General features: G+C 37.1%; 1 protein-coding gene across 1 annotated transcript in view; it reads right to left on the minus strand.

Moving 5' to 3' along the window:
• Positions 1–476: 476 nt before the first annotated feature.
• The window catches only part of wdr18 (WD repeat domain 18), an 87,927-nt gene continuing 74,704 nt past the window's right edge, over positions 477–13,699 (minus strand). Inside the window, exons 8-10 of the mRNA XM_079858384.1 lie at positions 13,027–13,193; positions 8,999–9,067; positions 477–1,604 (exon numbers count right to left, since the gene is read on the minus strand). Of these exons, the coding sequence (XP_079714510.1) occupies positions 1,476–1,604; positions 8,999–9,067; positions 13,027–13,193 (365 nt within the window). The 3' untranslated portion in view covers positions 477–1,475. The remainder of the gene's footprint in view (positions 1,605–8,998; positions 9,068–13,026; positions 13,194–13,699) is intronic.

The following is a 13,699-nucleotide window of genomic DNA, read 5'->3' on the forward strand; positions in this document are numbered from 1 at the left end:
ACAGGACAATAACCTTGCTGACAGCTGCTGGATGTACAGCTGGGCACACTTAACTGACAATGACCCATGTTTGGTAACAGGTGGGACGATAAAAAAATATCACAGATTGTGTTTTCTGATGATAAAGTCTATGGGAATTTTCATAGTATGTGCTTCCATTACTTAATACTGATCAAATTAACAGTATACTACTAAACTTGTTCACATTTCATACATTTATTTGGTGCAGGAAAAAGTAAATAAAATAAAATAAAATATAGTATAATAAATATAATAAAAAAAATGATCTAATCAAATAAAATAATAATGATAAAATACTACTAAATAATAATAATAATCAGTACAATATATATATATATATATATATATATATATAAAATAAATATATCGGACAATTTGTATAATGTTTCCCTTATATAATGTGGGATTTACATTTTACAAAGCACACCAAAAATGAGCGATACTGAGTTATCCATCAAATTATAGTATATAATTCATATAAAGTATATCATTTTCAAATTTACCATTATGGGGTAGACCATAGTAGCACTTAACAATTAGGAACAATTATTAATATATAAAAAAACATGCAATTTGTTAGAAAATTCTTAATTTGTCTTTGTTCAACCCTGTTATGCTCTGACATTTTTCCCTTTAATAATAAGAGAAATGTTATTGGATATTATATAATGTGTAATTCGTATTTTACAAAGCAAACCAAAACACTGCAGTTATCAATCAAATTATACGCGTATATTTTCCAAACCTACTGTGATAGGGTTGAACTACAGTAGCACATAAAGGTTAGTAACTAAATAATAATAAATTTAAAACTGTTCAACCCTGTTGTGCTTTGACATTTTTCCCTTTTAAAAATAAGAGAAGGGGTAGAACTAAAGTAGCACTTACAGAAATTAATAAATAAATAGATCAGAATTTTTAAAGAAATTCCTTAAATGTCTTTATTAAAATTAAATAAGAAAAAAAAATCCTCTACATAGAATAATACTGAATCATATTATTCAGACTTTATTTTATTTTAAGATCTGTGCCTTAAGTGATGATCAGAATGGACAGTATTTAGAAACCTAACAAAGAGGCTGAAAAATGGTCATATGGGTGAATGATTTTTTTTTTACTGAAATATTTGTGTAAAAAAGTGTACAGGTGAAAATCTTTTATGACATAAACCGCAATCATTTCAAGTTCAGACTCTTTTATAGGCCTACAATAATGCAAAAAAAGTAAATGTCATCAAACAAACACACTACAAATATAATTCCGGTCTGTGAGCTTGTGTTGAGATTGATGCGAAAAACTAATTTTGCCCTTAGAACATAAAAATAGGGCAGGAAAGAACGGTTTCAACATTTTTCAGTCCATTGCAAAGAGTTTTTTAAATGCATTCTCCCATCCTGTTGCTCTCAAACTGGCGCGGTTGTTCTGTTGGAGGACCTCTGCAGCTGAAAGCTCTTCTAGTTGGGTTTGGTCAGGAGCTGAGAGGAGAACTCATACAGATCTTTATTGATCTTCTTCAGGGTCCTCATCTCCTCCTCTAGTTCAGACACTCGTACCTTAGTGTTCTCCCCATCACCAAACATGCTCTGGCAGCACCACAGAGAGAGAGAGAGAGAGAGAGAGAGAGAGAGAGAGAGAGAGAGAGAGAGAGAGAGAGAGAGAGAGAGAGAGAGAGAGAGAGAGAGAGAGAGAGAGAGAGAGAGAAAAAGAGTTATCATGACATATCTTTTTGACAGACAGAGTTTTTTTTATAGATGGATTATAACAGAAGAAGGATTTTTATAGATTATTTTGTTAGCGACTGTTGGGTTGGACATTCATTTGTATGTGAGGCACTACTCAGAATGAGTAAGAATGAGTAATTCAGAATGAATAGTTTTAAACAAACATATTATTGCACAAATGTCTCCAATAACACACTCGGCAGACAAACTGATGTTATCACGGTGGGGTATAGGCAAGTTTGACTGTAAAATATCACTCAAGCAACATTTTAGGGCAGAATTTTAGAGCAAAATTAGGCAATGTTGTGTTGGTGACTGCAATAACCACAACTCATTATTGTGCGGTGTGTTTGGGATCATAATCATGTTGGAAAATACACATTTGATCTCCAAACAGATCTTCCATACTTTTCTACATTGTGTTCAGCAGGATTCCCAATTATTGGTCCATTTCAAGTGCCAAATTCATGTCTGATTATTTTCTTATGTGGCAAGTAGCTGTCAGTGTGTAATAAGCATAAATATAGCTGCAAGCAGCAATTATCGGGGCCAAGCGCAAGCAGATGACAGGATATGCCAAAATGGCTGAAGGTGTCAGACCAACTGCAACAATGAGCAATTAAAGACATTTAGAGAGGATTTTAGGCGAAATGGCTGAAAAATCATATAAAAAGTAATTCAGAATATGATTTAATGGATTATCACTTTCGACCAATAGGTGGAGCAGTTACAAAACTGATGTGATGTGGTCAGAGTGAAGTGACAATGACATATACAAAGTTTGGTGTCAATATTTCAAGGGATTTCAGAGATAAAGCCTGAATAGTGCTTTTGGCATCATGCCTCAACTTTGCTGCTGCGCTATACGAAAACGGTTCCGTCTATCGACACGAAATCCATAACTTTTAGTCGGCACAGTCTGGAGATGATACGATTCGATTTTGGTGAAAATCGGACAAACGGTCTAGGAGGAGTTCGAAAAAGTAGGTTTTGACTGAAAATCAAGATGGCGGACAGGAAGTTTGGCCAAATAAGGAAAACTTGGTATCTATGTTCTCGGCGTGAGCCAGGGAATCTATTAAGACCAGTGGCATTTCAATAGCCAGATGTATTCAAAAGTTATTAGCCTTTTTGGAAATTTTGTTATAACTTTTGACCACTAGGTGGCACTGTCTCGAAATATTTTGGGTACCTTCAGGGGATGGTGTTCATGGCACATTCTGAGTTTCGTAATATTAAACCAATGCATTTGTTTAGTATAGCATTTTATTTCACAAAACTGTATTGAAGTCAATGGGAATTTCATGTTTTGTTGTGTTATAGCGCCACCAAGAGGCTCAGTCACACCATTTTTTTTATGTGTCCTCAGAGTGAGCCCATACATATGTGTGTCGATTTTGGTGAAAATATCTCAATTCTCTTCAGAGTTATAGACATTTATATGAAAAAACACGTAAAAAATGACTGACACATGACTTTGATTGGAATTTACTACCCCTAAACAGCAATATTTTCGCATTTGGGCATTGGCGTATAGCTATCGACCTATGTTTCCAAACTTCTGACGGTGGTTTCGTCTCGATCGGACTAGCGGTTTCGAAGATATAGCCAAATGTTTTTTAAGCGCTAAATCACAACGCTACACAAACCGTAAGGCGAAACCTAGCATGTTTGGTATCGTGGGACTTGGCAACGATTCAGGAGTCTAATGAGATGAGTCTCGTGAAAATAAGTCGACCACACCCAAAGTTATAAGCATTTGGAAGCATTTGGGGAAAAAAATTCACCACTAGGTGGCACTGTTTCGAAACTTCTCAGGCTCCTTCAGGGCATCGTGCTGATGATCCATTCCGAGTTTTGTAACGATACGTTCACGCGTTCATAAAATACAGCATTTTAGCACATAATTCAAAATGGCCGACAGCCAAAATGGCTGATCTGGGAAAATTGGATATCAGTCGACTCGGCATGTTGCCCTGAATCTAACGAGACTGATTTTATGATTTTTGGACAAACCATTCAGAAGTTATAAGCAAAAACATCCATTTGTCATATCTCCGGACCAGTAGGTGGCACTGCGCCGAAATGCAGCATGTAGCCTCAGGTCATGCTTGTGATGACATGTACCAAGATTGGTCTGAATCTGATAAAGCGTTGCGGAGATACAGCCTTATGTCTGTTTTCGCAAGCGCTACGTAAAATTTCTTCGTGGGTTTATCGAAAACGGTTAAGAGAATCAACTTGAATTCCATAACTTTTTGTCGGCATGGTCTGGAGATGATCTGGTTCAAATTTCGTGAAAATCGGAGTAACGGCCTAGGAGGAGTTCGAAAAAGTAGGTTTTTCGGAAAATTCAAAATGGCGGAAAAATTTTCATGACGGAAAATGACGTCATAGGGTGCAATCGAATCGGCTTGAGCTAAGGAATCAGAGAAAAAAATAATTTTGTTTCTAGCCCATGTGGTTCAAAAGTTATTAGCATAAACATGAGTGCAACTTTGGACAGTTGGTGGCGCTAGAGGTAATGACTTGGAGACTCCAAATTTGCTATGCTGATAGGTCAGACCCTCCTCTATCAGTGTGCCAAATTTCATAACTTTCCCGCAAGCGGTTCTATGGGCTGCCATAGACTCCCAGTCGGAAAAATGAAGAATAATAATAATAAGAACGGGAACAGATACAATAGGTGCCTACGCACCTTCGGTGCTTGGCCCCTAATAATAAATCCAGCAGGTTGTTATGGCAGAATAAACCCCTTCAGGGTGATGCAAGACCCCTCTGCTTCGCGTCAGGGTCCCGATCACCCTGTCTGGGCTTATTCTACGATAATAACCGGCTGAATGTACACTATCCCTTACGTATTGGACTGCAGAACACGGCTCCACACTCCAGTCCTCATGTTCTATGGCAAATGCAAGTTGTTTTTCTTTGCAGTAGAAAACTAATAAAATGGCTTATTTACTGGTACACAACCTCTCAGTCCAGCCTTTTTTTTTTTGTGCTTAAAGTTCAAGATGAAATTGGAGGTCTCATCCAGGTCTTTAGAAGCTGTTTTGAGGTGGTCCCAACATTCAGGTGATTTTCATCCTCCTGTCAAAATGCTGACTAGTGTTCCTTGACCAGCCACAGCACTTTACATTCTGCATGGTAGTGGTCTGTCGGTGCTTCAAAATAATTATGTGGACATTATGACAATTATGTGGACATTATGACCATTCACATCCAGCACATGAGCAATATCTAAAACCAACTGACCATTTTTAGTCTTTTTTTTTTTTAAATATCCTCCTTGGTTGCAGAGGACAGCTCCTCCCATCTGGCCACACACACACACACACACACACACCACACACCACACACCACACACCACACACCACACACCACACACCACACACCACACACCACACACACACACACACACACACACACACACACACACACACACACACACACACACACACACACACACAAAATAACATCTAATAATATAGCTAAATAACTATGTGGCAGGTCTACCTAGTGATTACTGAATTATAGGCTGTGAATAATAAGTGCAAGCTTAGTATGACCACTTGGCCGAAAATGACGTCTTCAGAATTTGATATGTTTCATTGAATCATGAAAAATGATACAACTGAAAAGTGGAACATGTACTGTACATTAGTTTTCTCACTCCAGGCACAACTTCACAACATGCATACAACATATTCAGCAAATATATAATAAAAAGTTAGAAGCAGACAATTTATAATATAATATAATATAATATAATATAATATAATATAATATAATATAATATAATATAATATAATATAATATAATATAATATAATATAATATAATAGTTCTTCAACTGTGAGAGCATTAATATAAACCGATTTGTGTTTGTTTTTAATATCTAGGTGAAGAGTCTAATCATTTTTTTGTGGTTATCGACAAAATGTCACAGATGTCAATTGCGCTTAATTTATATTGAACCCGGAACATTCCTTTAATCTAAAAGAGCTAAATCGCAAGCATATACAAGCCAGAAGATGAACTCTGTGTAAATGAGGAGGTGAGCTTTTTTTCATGTCAAGAATAAAAACCCTGCACCTGGGTTTAGGATTCAAGTTCCATCATAGATTTCCGCTGAGGTCATCAAATCCCGTTTTAGAACATCCCTAATCTAGCGTAGAAAATATTGACATTCACTTTGTGCTTGATTCCCCCGTGCAGGCGAGCGCCGAGTGACAGCGATGCACATTTCACCCAGATTAAATGGGTGGGGGGAGGGCTGGTGGGAGGTTAAAAAAAACTCTTGGTCTCCAGTTATTTATTTATTTACATACATCTCCTGAATAAACAGCGGGCTCTGAGCTTGCCGGCGGGATCCAACTCCCTTTTGAGTGAGTGAAACTAATCCACTTAATGGTCCTGCCAGAGCCGGACTCAGTTTAAAAGCGTCAGGAGATCCATGAGGATGAGGAAACAACCTCTATGGTGACCTGAACGTGTTCATAGACGGATAATGGCAACAAACCCCAAAACACCCCTCAGTCCCTCCAGATGGACGGGACTGCGGGGACCATCTGGACTCACTGTACTTTGACATTTTAAAGAGCCTAAAATAATGTATTTGGATAGAGTTATGAGGAACACAGCCTGTGCTTTGCTTGCAGCTCCCTGTAACTAATTCTCTAAACAACTGACGTTCAATAGGCCGAAAGTATGCCGGCACCCTCTTCTAATTAAGGGGGTGCATAAAAAAAACAAGTAGACAGCAATTCAGTCTCGCATTTTCAGTAGAATGAGGTTCCAAAGATCCCACCTCTACTCTAAAGGCTTCCTTTTTATGAGTGTTGAGATCAATAAAAATAAACTCTTAGGCTTTATGTGTTAATCAGTTCAGCTTCAAGCCCAGTCTGATCGTGTTCTCCTCCGCTGGCTCTCAAATAGCTCTTGACTACACTTTCAACATCCCATGGAGAGAGCCTGAACCCCCGGATAAGAGCGGCCCAGTGGAGCTGCTCTATCAGCAGTATAAATCAGAGCGGACTCTGACAGAGGTGTGCAAGTGGCTCATTTCCTGTAGAAGGAAGTGAGTGAGATGCTCTATATAAAAGATTATAGTATTGAATCGATCGCATCTGTAAATCACAGCATGCTGCGGTCAAATATTTTGTATAATTGACTGTTGACGCATGCAACCCATTCCTAAATCTCTGCAGTTCCTTCTCACATAATGAATTCATTTCAAGTCATTATTCATTCATTTTACATTCCATTCCATTATAAACAACAGTTCGTTCTGGTTCTCGATTCTGACTGGCTGAGAGCCTTTTCTAGCCATGTGATATTCTACCAGTATCACCACGGGAACAGTTTCACCATTTGTATCACTCTGCTTTGCAGCATTTCTGTCAAAGCGAGTGTCATGGCAGACGAGCAAACACCAAAATTTTACAAAGACTGTTGTTGTTATTGTGTCACAGAATGTAGAGTTTTTCTAAGCGAGAATGTAGTTATTTAGACCTCAAATATATATATATATTCAACTTATCAACTTAGTCAACTTATATATAAACATAGCACCTATTTGAAGCTCCAGACCACCAGCAGCCGTTCAGCCCTCATGTACCCGCAGAGAAAAGCTTTATCTTGGCTAGTCCTTCGGGAATAGGCCACTGGCTCTTGTGTAGATAGTGTTTAAACACAAGGTATAATTAATTTTGTGCATATCAAACGGGCAATCTTTGGCCTTATTAATCTATTACTCGTTCCAGAGCAAATCGATTTGGCTAAGGGCAAAGTTAAGTTTCATAACTTTATTTTTTTAACTGAAATCCTGCACTATTAACTAGCGCTGATTTTGTATTTTTGACTGAACTGTTTGCTTGTTAATTTTCTATTGTACAAATTTCTTATACTTTTATAATGCTTGTTAAACTATTAAAGTGTCAACTTGAGATTTGAATCAGTGGCAGAAGGAAGTAGTTCTGCACAAAAGAGGGGTTTTAAAGACACTCCGTTGTCGTTTCTTATTTATTTACAAACTTGTGCCGTCAAACTGTTGTATAAATGCAATATCACACTCTTAGCCATGAGATATGGCTCTATATCAGCACGGCTGTGTTTGCCTACGGACGAATCACAGTCGTGCTGATATAGAGCGATATCACACGTTTCTGCAATGAATGATTTCTGTTTAACACATTAAAAATATTTAACACAATTAATGCCGCATATGTTTATTCACTTTCTGGCATCCTTTGGCTGGCATTACAATAGAGTTGTCAAAAAACAACGGTACCAAGTCGGTACTGAAATTTAAAAAATGTGCCGCTTTGAGCGCTGTTGAGCGGAATCATAAAAATGATCAGCGCTTCAAAAACATGTTGTAAATATACATCAATGACGCTCTTCACCGAGCGCTTGTACAGACACAGACGGGAGCGTTTGAAAGCAGGCGTCTATCTGCCATTTTTTAAAACACTTTCAAACACTTCCGTGTGCTCTCAAACGCTCCCATGCGTTGATCATTGTAGCCAATCACAGACATATCCGACGAGCGCGTGAACACAATGGCCAATCAGAGGTGTTTACGGTTTCACAATTTCAAAATTTCAGTACCGACTTGGTACCGAAGTCGGTACTTTTTGACAACTCTACATTACAGTATATGATCTAGGCCCGCTCACCAACTTGTGACCTCAGATTGAACCCATACATATGTGAGCCTAAGTTTGGTGGAAATATCTCATTCCGTTTAAGAGTTATTTAAGTGAAATTTGCCACAACCACTTTAAACGTTTTGTTTACCACTAAGGTTTCGGACACCACTACGTATGACTGTCCCCTCAAATAGCGCCCTATCTGAGGGTATAGGGGACGATTTCGGATTCAGCCACAGTGATGGTTGCCTTAAAAAAAGACCCCTTATTATAGCTAATTAAATTGGAGCTAAATTAAATTAACAAATATAAATTGCTAAACATTTCATTTAAGCAATGTTTTATCAAAATTATCAAAAGGAAGTTCAATTAATTACCCAGGATTGGCAAAATAATTAGCCATCTTAAAATGGCAATTATGGGTTGATTACTCTGCAAAGCCAAGCACTAGTCAACACTACATGTGACCATTGCTCTGTCTCCTCTCTCTTCATGCGGATCATTACAAGAATCAAAGCCGACAGGCTATAAACTGTCTCCGCCTTGAAAGCCTTGCTTAAATTCAGCTCACAGCAATGACTGAATGGTGCGCTTCCCTCCTTACCTTGTCTGTGACGGCACACATCAGAGAGTAGAGCTCGTCTGCTTTCTCCAAATACGTCCCCTCCGGCTCCTGAGAGAGTGAAAAGACAAAGCGAAACGCTTTAAACATCATCACAATAGTATGTTAAGCTACAACAATGATTGAGTGTGCCAATAAGGTATTTGTGTGTAGGCATTTCCCATGACGCAAGTGTCCTGAAGAGGCTGTGCCAAATGTGAGGGTCCATTACAAACAAGGTCTAATCATGGCTGTCTCAAGAAGGCTGATCACTACTGACAATGAGTAAGTGGCCGGGGGTTTGTGGAGAGCATGACGTTGTTCCAAGGGTCCAACGAGATTATTAAGGCTGACAATGAAAATCCTAGCAAGGTCAATCTCTTTTTAACAGCCCTTCCCAGATTCTGCCATCTAACTCTACTGATTTACAGACCATCAGTGCACGTCTGCGGAAATTTACTATTCCTGCCTCGATGGATACAGTGAGTCTGCTGATTTCACAGGAAGATGAGTAAAGCTGGTGCTGGGGCCCAGCACTGTATTTTGATTCTGCTCTCAATGGATTCCCACAACGCTCACAAATTTGAAATATTGTACTCCTAACATTGTAATGGTACATCAATGGATAAGTAGATTTTTTTTTACCGTTTACAATACTGATCAAACTTATGGGGTCAGTAAGATATCCTCCACATTGAAAAATATAATATAATATAATATAATATAATATAATATAATATAATATAATATAATATAATATAATATAATATAATATAATATAATATAATATAATATATACACTCTTTTATTCAGCAGGGATGCATTAAATTGATTAAAAGTGAGAGTAAAGACATTTACAATTTTACAAAATATTTCTATTTCAAATAAATGCTACTGTAAAATGCACAAAATATGGTTTTCACAAATATTAGCAGCACAACTATTTTCAACATTGATAATAATAATAAGAAGAAATGTTTCTAGAGCATCAAATCAGCATATTAGCATGACTAATGATCATGTGACTGAAGACTGGAGTAATGGCTGCAGAAAATTCAGCTTTTAAATTGCAAAATAAATTACAATTTAAAATATATTCAAATAGGAAATAGTTATTTTATATTGTCTTTTTTTTTCACAAATGTACTGGTTTTACTGTATTTTTGATCAAATAAATGTGGCCTGGGAGAGCATAAGAGACTTTCAAAAACATTAAAAGATCTTAAACTTGTAAACAACAGTGTACGGGAAAAAAAGAAAAAAAGTATTTCTTTGTTATACAGTACGTAGATCATTTTAAAATTGCCATGCCTTCATGAATTAAAATATAAATTAAAGAGTGAAATAAACTATTGTAATATTTATTGTGTGGAAATTATGAATTTGGTCCCACAACTGAGACATTCTTTGTACCCCAACAAACAATTTGTATTTGTAAATTGTTTGTTGTGGTGGAAATTATCCCGGAAACTTGCTGCATTTGTTTTTTAATCAAAAGTAGTTAATGTATGTGGTTAAAACAAGATTAATCAATAAAGAAATCTTTATAAGAAATATCAAGGTTAATATTACTGCATCATTTCCAACAAAGCTGTAGTTTTATTATAAGTGTAAAATAGTTATTTGTGTGCATGTAGGATAAAATGTGAAATCAGCCTTGCCCTTGAGTCGACCAGTTATTGCAAATATGTTCAAAATGTATTTTCCATTACCAACATTTCCACCACAGAATGCTACTAAACACAAAACATAATTTGAGATGAGGTGGAAATGACACTGTGGTGGCTCATTGCTAGTGGACAAATTAAACTTTCATCAAGAGTCATTGTGACAAGTGTGTTTTCTAAATGTCCAGGGACCAAAAGTGCCCAAGAAACATCCAATCACATAAAAGGAAGTGAATTACAACTGAGTTCAAGTGCAACCAAAAGTCTAAGAATTCGCTATGAAAGCCAAACGGTCAACCTCTGCAGAACCCCCAACAACAGCCTTTAGCCCACCACCATGAGCTGCCTAATTCAGGTCCAAATAATAGATTTCCTATATTTATGAAAAGGTAAGGGTAATAATAACCCATTGATCCTCAAGCTTAACTCCATTAGCACATAGCGGAGCAGACCTAAGCTCAACTGATGGCAAATGATCTGATGAAACCACTCTGCTTGACCTCCATCAGAATTTAGTCAGCCAGGCTGTTATTAGACACTCACACCCCACAGGTCACGATTATTTAGAGGGTCAAATGGTTTAATTCAGGAGTTTTGCAGCGTGCCCCCCCCCCCCCCCCACACACACACAGACACACAGTGGGGTCGTTGCTTCGCCTTCCAAGTGAATAATGGAAACAATTCCGAAAGAGAAATTAATTTTCTCAGAGCAGCTTTAATTTACACGCTGTGTGGCACGCCAGTCACACCGAATGTGTGATGTTGGGTGCAGCCTCTGGGTCGCAGTTGGAATGTGTTATTTGTGGGTCGTGGTAGAAGTATTAATGCACTTATCAAAACATTTGTTTTAGGCTCCCTCTCGCTGTGCAGAGGTGAAAGAAGCGTGTTTTCCAGATAGGATGTGCTCTCCCAGAGGCTGGAAGATTAGCCGCTCGGTAAACAAGCTGAGGGGGAGGGGGAGGGGGAGGGGGAGGAAGAGGAAAACAGCAGATATGCAGGAAGAAGGAAAGATAAAAAAACGCAAAGGTTGGAGCCACAGAGCAGGTGGTGGGCAATTTTTTAACTTTGTATTAGCATTTCATTTATGTGTCTATAATTGATTTTGACATGGGAGGAATTACGTTCAGGTGCTAACAGCTGTAAACATTCATCATGTTTGAAAACTGCACCCATCCATATGTGCAACTTGCTTTAAACGTCTTTGACCCAATCATTTCACCCACACGCAGCTGTTACACCTTACAGTATATGAGTGTCAGTGAAACTAAAACATCGGATCTAAAGAAAAAGAACATCCACTTACTTACACTTTTGAGGATGGTGGAAAGTAGGGCTGGATGACACTGAATATTCTTGATTGATTAGCAATGTTTTTGTTGTTTTTTTAATTTGCATTTACATTTAGTCATTTAGTAGATGTATTTAAAGTGGATCTTCTAAAGAGGTTGTCATTAGGCTAGCATTGAACCCTCTTGAAAAGAAATAGGAAATAGAAAAGGACTAAGTTGGATTCATTGGTTGTTGATTGGATGAAGTCAGGGCTGAATGCGAACTTGCAGTCGATTGTATGAAAGGAGCAGGGTTTAAGCAGACTAAATGATTGGAAAAGTCTGGCATACATTAGGCACACGTTTCATCAGAATTTTGAGGTTTTGACAAATGAAACATACGCATGGCTGAATAATTCGCAGTAAGACTGATAACCGGCATTTACAAAATGTGAGTTTTAATTCCATACCGACTTTAAGATAGATGTCTCTGATTTAAACTTCAGCAGCAAAAATAAATAAATAAATAATGTGTTCATTTTCAAACCGCTTCAGTGATTTGACTCAAAACAATATATAGGTAAATACTGCTGCAAATAATTAATACATCTTGCTTGTGTTCATTTAGTGAAGAAGTGCAAGAAAAAAAAAAAAAGACCTTAATTATTTCAAACCAGATTATCACAGAATTTACTTTGCGCATTTAAGTAAACTTGTCAAATTGGCATAAAAAAAGAAAAAAACAAAGAATAACCCTTTTAAACAATTAAAAAATAAATCATTATCAAGATATACTGTATGTAAAAAAATATCTCATACGAGATCAATAATATATAATATTATACACTATAGGAATGAATATAAATAAAAATGTTTTTTGTTACAGCATCTTTAAGACTGTTATTTGTAAATGACCTCTGGGTAAACTTTTGCTAGTGACCTTTTGCATTTATGAGGGTAGAACAAGTTGCTGCATACTGAATCCAAATTGATAAGTAAATGTAATAATGTTGCTCTAAATGAGCAATTCTGGCATCTCATAAATACTCAGTGGACCTAATCTTATTTTTTGATTACATGTATCCCCAGATGTTACCTGTGTGTTGGCTCCCAGTCTCAGACACATGCCTCCGGTGCCCATCCCGTCACCCTGCTCGGACGGGTTCAGGTGGCGACTGAACCGTGGCAGTGGGACGGCTGGACGACTGTCAGAAAGGAACATGTTGGCAGGTGCTGGTATGATAGCAGCATTGGTCACAGGACCTGTTGAGGAGACGAGGTGGAAAAAATATCAGTTCTCTCTGAAAACTGTAGCAGTTTAATAAAGGTTTGTGAATACTGAAATTCTCAAATAAAAATGATCCATTTTAACACCAAGCATTTTCTCAGTCAGCCCTGAAAACAATGAAATATGCAAGAACATAGAGTTGTGAAAGAGCTAAACAAATATCTCTGGATCTCTTACGTGTGTTCACACAATCAAAGGTTGTAAAAGAAGGCTAAATATATTCTTTTTGATGACAAAATAAAATATATACAAACTTCTAAAGTAATATATTTTTTTAATATTGCATATATATTACAATATCGTTATCACATTACAAAAGATTTCTATTCCAAAAAATTGCTGTTTTTGCTGCTGTGAACTTATTAAAAAAAAAAAAATGTAATCGCGATATATCACACCCTTTTGTGCCATTAATCGCACACTTCAGAATTCACAGTGCTTAAAAAACTGTTAAAACTTAACAGTTTTAAGTTTAAAACTT

This window comes from Squalius cephalus (assembly GCF_949319135.1).
Source record: "Squalius cephalus genome assembly, chromosome: 22".
Taxonomy (NCBI): domain Eukaryota; kingdom Metazoa; phylum Chordata; class Actinopteri; order Cypriniformes; family Leuciscidae; genus Squalius; species Squalius cephalus.